The sequence below is a fragment of the Buceros rhinoceros genome, unplaced genomic scaffold (genome assembly GCF_000710305.1).
Source record: "Buceros rhinoceros silvestris isolate BGI_N320 unplaced genomic scaffold, ASM71030v1 scaffold33462, whole genome shotgun sequence".
In the NCBI taxonomy this organism is placed as follows: Eukaryota; Metazoa; Chordata; class Aves; order Bucerotiformes; family Bucerotidae; genus Buceros; species Buceros rhinoceros.
This window is the reverse complement of record NW_010398855.1, coordinates 29,457-36,433: the sequence shown is the minus strand read 5'-3', so window position 1 is coordinate 36,433 and position 6,977 is coordinate 29,457. Positions and strand designations below refer to the sequence as shown.

The window sequence follows — 6,977 nt, the reverse complement described above, 5'->3', positions numbered from 1 at the left end:
AGTAATGAAAGGGAAGATAACAAAGAGAGAGAGAGAAATAAGAAAAGACAAGTGATGCACAGACCGGTTGCTCACCATGCACTGACTGATGCCCGAGCAGTGATCCACCTCTCCTGGCCAACTCCCCCCAGTTTACATGCTGGGTGTGATGTTCTGTGGTAGGAATATCCCTTTGGTTGGGTTGGGTCAGCTGTGCTGGCCACGCTCCCTCCCAGCTTCCTGTGCTCCTGCTCTCTGGCTGAGCATGGGACACTGAAAAACCCTTAACTTGGGGTAAGTGCTAATTAGCAACAGCTAAAACATCCATGTGTTATCAACGTTGTTCTCACAGTAAACCAACACACAGCTCTGCTCCAGCTACTGGGAAGAAAAGTAACTCTGTCCCAGCCAAAACCAGGGCATCATTTCTTTTTCATACTTGAGGATATGAAACATTTTCACATTTTTTCCTGTTGCCTGCTCAGACTGACTTTCCATCAGTACACTTAAAAGCATTTACGAGCAACATTCTTAACAAATAATAAATGTCTAATTTACTCTTATTGTATTTAAATGTAGCAAAATTGATGCTTACTATTCGGCGCTGCTTGAATGCCTGCATCCAGAAAGCAAGAAAAGACAGTCTTCATGATACTGATGATGATGATGATGATGGTGAAAGTGAAAAAGAGAATACAAGTGTAAGAAAGTCCATTTTCTGATAAGTTATAGTAACTTTTTTTTCTGTGGTCCTTGATTTGAAACTAGGTTGTTAATGATACGACTCAAGTCTGAAGGAAAGCACTTGGGCATCTGTGGAATTAGAAGGGGAGGGCTACTGTTGTGGTGTGTTCATGCTCTGCAATAGCAAAATTTTGGTGGAGTAGCTAGAATAAAATAGAAGGAATATCAAGCATATTTCAAGTGAGTACTTCCCTAATTCCAGTACTAATTGTAAATTGGTTTGGTTTTACAAATAAATTATTAAAAAAGTTAACAGTGTCAGATGACTGTAGCTATATAGGTAGAGTAAGACTGAATTGTGGAGTTCATGTTCCAACACAAACACAATGCCTTTGCAAAATGAATAGAAGGATTTTCAGGAGGTTTTTTTAAACCTTACTTTAACCTAAATTTATATTTGAGAATATAATACATAATATCATCTAAGTGTTTGTATTTCAGGTGTTGAATAACGTGTTGTCAGTAAACGATGTGGCCAGCATGGCAAGTTTATTGGAGATTACTGTAATTCTCTGGAGAAGCATCCACAAAGCACTAGATCACAATGAAGATGCCAAAGATTATGCTATCAGAAAATTTGCTTCTGTACTTCCTGAATATTTTAAAGTATTTAAGGTAAAAAAAGTCTAGATTTTCCTCTAAGTGCTTAGCATTTTCTTCAGATGCTTTCATGTGTTATGTCCTCTATCTATTTTCATGGCATTAAGTATTCTTTTTCGTTGCTGTATAAACCATAAATGTAGCAAGTTTCTTGGAGTACCACAAATGGGTAGAAGCTATTCTCCAGTTGCAGTGTCTGACTGATGAGCCATTATCTAAGTAGTCAGCATGTAAATACGAAATACGTACGTATGCAATAAACTGCTCTCCTTGTAATGTTTTTATAGGATTCCATTCTTTCAAATGTTTTTGGAACTTTTGGAAATCAGTAACTGAAAATGTGCCATTGCAGAATAAATACTGAGTGTACATGAGTCTGCATGGTTTTCCAGATGCTTCCCCCCACCTCTTCCACCACAACCACCACTTCTAGTTATGACCCAGCTGCTGAAACAAACAGTTGAAGCAGCTGAGGCTCCTTTTTTACTTTCTTGTGATTGGTTCCTGCTAATTTGATTCTACTCTCTAATGATCCTTTGATGCACTTATTGTTTGGGTTTGATATAAGGAATTAATTAAAATCAGTCATTTTCATATTTTCAGTCTGCTTGATCTGCTTAATTGTTATAGTGTTATTCTTCAGGATGATATGTTTTGATAAGGGCTAATAGTGTCTGCTGCACACTGTAGTGCATTTGGAAGGATTATCTACTGGACGTGTGGTTTGTGTTTATGGCTTTTATGCTGAAGTATACTGACTTATGCTGGCTGTTACACTTCACAACGTTCAAGTGTGCTTTAGATAACCAGGGAGTGGAAAACAATTCATTGCTACGTAATATTCTGCAGCATAGACGCACACCAAAGCTCTTTCTACCCTGAAAGCATTTGGAAGTTGTCAAAGACGTTCCAAATCTTTTTTGGTAGAGGATATAACATCCCTCCTGAAAGGTTCTAGTGAGCAGATGAGAATATCCAGCTTCAGCAAGCAACCTCTTTGATATTCTTACAGTGAATAAGCAGCTTGGATCAAAAAAGACCTGTCATCAGAGGCTTAGTTTGTCTCAGACTACAGATTGAAAAAGCTTTCCTGTAAAGCTACAAATTTATTTTTAAATGTTCTTTTAAAAATCATCTTTAAAAGGTTTTAGATCTCCAAGTGTCTGAGTAGGTAATATTTTCATCTGATTGTGTTCATGAAGCTTGGACATACTGGTACACTGGTTTTGAGGAGTCACGTAGATTGGTTTCTATATAACCCGAGTGAGATTATGTTGTGGTCTAGACCTTGTATTACAATGTGTTGTAATGATTTACCGTGCATTTTACATTACCATTGTTACGTAAGTACCTTTTCCTTCAGAGTCTTCTTTACAAATTTGTGATGTGAATGACTATTCATTTAAGGCACTTGAGAGGAGTTAGATGGTGTCATGTTTGTGCAATTAAATATTGGCCACTACTAGAAAAAATCTAAGCTAGAGCTGTTACTTCTTTTGCAATGGTTATTAATCTGACGGGGTCATAATTATTCACGGTAGTCGTTCTGACAGCATGTCAGAAAGCTGAATGATAATTGACCTCTGCGAATAGGAATTGGAAATTGCAGATTGCAAGCCACATGTTCATATGAGCTTCTTTCAGTTCGACTTCTAGTGAAAAAAAGGAAATCCTCACTTAGAGATTATGTAATCTCACTTTTTCAGTGCCCTCTTAGTTTTAAATGCATGTGTGTACGTGTACCAGTGCATCATACAGTGTACTTTTTTTATCTTAGGATGAGCGTTGCATGACTCCATTGGTTATTCTGGCATCCTTTATGCCCCCTGCTGCTATTCCTACATTCAGGTACTATTTTTAAATTCAAAATATGAAAGACAAGAAAGCGTTTGTTGACTGTATTTGCGAATTTTTCACAAGTTGATGTACTAAATGCCCATTTGGATAAATTAATCCACTAAACAAATTCAGTAAGTTAGTAAAATTTGTGAGGCGCGAAATCGTTTTGATTTGTATTATACTGGTTGATGGTATTTTCTTCTTTTTATTTTTTTTTTTAAAGCTGTAGTGTTATCTCCAGACTCAGAAACATTGACAATGGAGCTCACCAAAGCAAATACTCTATCCTGATAGACTGCATGTGTCGCTGGGGCCAAGTGGGACATGTTATGGAATTAGCCTGTGATTGGTTGTCTGACACGCTAACCCCAAGAAAGGTGTGCATATGCATACATCGAAGAACTAAGGAATTGCTAGATCACATAAAGGCATCGTGTTTTTTGTCTGGTTGTGTTGGGTTTTGTAATAGAAGAAGCCTCTTTAATGCCATATTATTCTGTTTTGGAACTATTTGTAAAGTAAGATATTAACAGTATTCTATTGGGTTTGTGCTTTCTTCTCATTTAGAACATTAAAACATCTGAACGACGAGTACGTATCCATGTAACACATGAATCGAAGCCAGAATTAGCAGTTGATTACATTGAATATTTATTGACTCATCCTGTTAATCGTGGTTGCCTACTCTCTGTTCCGAAAAGGAAACTGAAGAAGCTTCTGAAAACTCTTGGTGCTGCAAAGGTAGTAAACAGTGCTTGTAAAAGAGTGCGTAACATTGTATATTGCCTGAGTCAAATTGAAGGCCTGCAAGCATAAATACAACTCCTGATCCCCTCTTCCTCTCTATAAAAATCCTTTTAATTTCTATTTTAAACAAATACTCTAATCTAGAAGCACGTTAGTTCAGAATTGTTCGTAGAAAGCAGATTTGAATCAGCTTGTCATTTTTAGGTATCTCAAAATTTTTGTAGTTGAATCAACAATCTAGTGTTGAGCATTTTTAAGGAAGCAGATGATTGGAATGTCCATATATGGAATAGTCTAAAAACCAGTTATGGCGCTGCAAATTGACAGTAACTTAAAGTATGCCTGCTGGTTTTTGGGGGATTGGGATTCTTTTTTTTGTGGGGGTCTTTTTTTTTTTTTTTTTTTTTTTTTTTTTTTTTTTTAAAACCTTTTGTTTAAAGCTGTTAGGTAAAGAGACATTTGAGACAATTTTCTGGAAAATAAAAATGTAAACCTTTATTTCAGGACAGTCTTGACTCAATTCTGAAAGGAACCGTTGCAGGTTCTGGTAGCTGCAATCCTGCAACTGGCCTAAGAGCCTTCAGCCTCTTTTGCAGGTTGAGTATTCATCTTCAGAACGAGGTATGGTTATGCCTTTTCAGTACAAGTTGGAGTTACAGCTGACAGTATAAGGAAATTCTAACTGGAAAGACAGTTGGTAAACATCTCCTATTCTTTTTTCCAGTTTTCTGAAGAAGGAAAAGATCACCTCTGCCTTCTGAAGGAGACAGGTGCTTGGATAGAAAGTCAAGTTGTACCTTTTATACTAGCAAGTAATCAAGAGGATGGCATTTCAGAGCGCAGTAATGTTGCTGAATTAATTATCCAGGTTAGCGTCTTTTATAACATAGCCAGTCTGAAAGGCCGTTTATGTAGCAACTGTGTATTGTTGAACAGAGTGCAATGCTGTTTCTGGAGCCCAGCAAGTAAATGAGTTGCTGAAACACAGTCCTGATTATTCTGAGGTTACAGTTTTATGCTTTTGCTGTTCCTTTGATTGCTTAAAATCACACGATTTTTTTTTTTTTAAATAGCTAGTTATAAACTTTATAAATATAAAATAATATAATTGCACACTCACTAGCAATTAAATCAAGTACTTAGAGTTGACAACACCTCATTGTTATCTAGACTTTTTTCACCTACCAGTGCATAATATATATTCTCATCATATCAGTTGAAGTGAGACTGGAACATGTTTTATGTTTCACCCTTGTGAAAATGCCCACTCAAGAAATTTCTAGCACAGCAGGTGATGTAACCTGGATGTCCCAAATTTTAGGTTTCTAAACGAGTAGTTCCTGTCCTTAATTTCTCATGCCCTATATTAAATAAAGGTAATGTTTATGCACTTTAATGAGAAGTGCATTAACACAGAGTGAAGGTTGTCACTGAATCTCAGTTCTGAGAAGAAGAAAATTAGTTGCTGCAAAACAAGGGTATGGTTTTGTGGTGTGCTAACACTTAAAAGCCCGTTATCCTCTAGCGTAGAAGGTCCAGAGAATGACAGAATCACTGCAGCTGCATACATGGGATTGAATAGCACAATAGAGGATGACTTAGAGGACCCGGAAGATGGTGTGATTATGGGAGAGGATTTAGATCTAATCATATTTGCTTGCTTGCTTCCTTCCTTTCTTTCCTTCCTGCTTTCCCCAAATAAATAGGTAGAATTATACCCTGAGGAATTCAGCATGCTTCGTTCTAGTGCTGAGTCCCATAGAACATATCTTTGGAAGTCAGCAGACAGGTAGGACATAAGTTATCTGGGAATTTATTAATGAGGAAGTCAGTCTTGAACTAAATCCTGCTGCTGCAGCCAAAGGGTGTTTTTGAAAAGCATAGAGAGACAGGAGCTCAAACAAGTGTTGTAGTTGTTCCTGGTACAGTGTTCCTGTGTGGTTTATATGCTATTGTCTCTCCTCTCTGAATAAAAAATGTAGTATGCGCATCATAATTCTTTTGTGGCTATTTCTCAAAAGTTTGCAGGCACAGAACTCAACCTTATAGAAAGACAAACTAGGCAATCTTCATCAGCATTACCAGAATATTTATCATCAATTTCCTAGATTTGAATACAAAATGAAAACAAAACTTTATTGATAGGCAGTAGGATAGGCAGTTGTCACCTGTAAACCCATCTGACAGATTACATGACTAGCCAATAATGAAACCCAGTAATCTTTACTGGTAGATCTCAAAGTCCATTTGCATCGTTATTTTCAGAGAAGAAACAGGTGTAAAGACCTGTCTGGAAGTGAAGAAGGGAATCCAGGCCTCTTGCATCTCCTGTAACAAGCCACATGCTCCTATTTGCTTCTCACTTTGTATGCTGTTTTCTTATTGGAATGTGGTATTGATTGTGCTTTTTAATTGTTTGGAGTGTATGTTTAGTAACAATGCTGGCATTGAACCTAGTTTGTCTCAAAATAACCATATAACATACAGTAGTTACAGTTTCTCCTTTAATACTGTTGTATGAGAGAGGACTGGCTTGTCTCTTCTTTTTCCACTTACATTTCTCTATCACTTTCCCCATGGTATATCCCATTCTTTCCCGTTTCACCCTTCCTTCTCTGGTTGGCCTGTTACTCAGTTCGGCACTTACTGTTACGGGCAGTGATTCAGCGGAGGGCCATTCTCTTTAGGTGACTGATTTGTTGAGTGGGCTGATAGGCCCTCTGACACAAACCCCCATGTCATCGCTGACAGTGTCACTTACCCCTTATCTTCATTTACTCATCACAAAAAGCATTCCATTATATAATGGGGGGGGAGGGTATTAGCTAGTTTTGAATTCTTTTTTGTCACATTTCCCTGACGTATCACTTAACCCAAGGTGGATTTTAGCATTGAGCTCTAGATCCTGTCAGGTTTTGGTGAAGGGAAAGATTTGGACTAACTTTAGTCACAGTCAATGTCATTGGACAACCCGGCTCATGTATACATAGACTGGTTGAAAATTCTCTGCTCTGTTTATACATTAGTATTAGAATCTGTAGTATGTAACACGTGCGTGTCTCTGTAGG

General features: G+C 37.5%; 1 protein-coding gene across 1 annotated transcript in view; it reads left to right on the top strand.

Annotated features, from left to right (window-relative positions):
• Window positions 1–558: 558 nt before the first annotated feature.
• LOC104489137 (condensin-2 complex subunit G2-like) overlaps window positions 559–6,977 on the top strand; it is a gene marked incomplete at both ends in the record, with an annotated part of 14,338 nt that continues 7,919 nt past the window's right edge. The window contains 7 exons of the mRNA XM_010131258.1: window positions 559–680; window positions 1,165–1,338; window positions 3,101–3,171; window positions 3,386–3,539; window positions 3,730–3,903; window positions 4,414–4,530; window positions 4,634–4,777. Coding sequence (XP_010129560.1) covers window positions 559–680; window positions 1,165–1,338; window positions 3,101–3,171; window positions 3,386–3,539; window positions 3,730–3,903; window positions 4,414–4,530; window positions 4,634–4,777 — 956 coding nt within the window. The remainder of the gene's footprint in view (window positions 681–1,164; window positions 1,339–3,100; window positions 3,172–3,385; window positions 3,540–3,729; window positions 3,904–4,413; window positions 4,531–4,633; window positions 4,778–6,977) is intronic.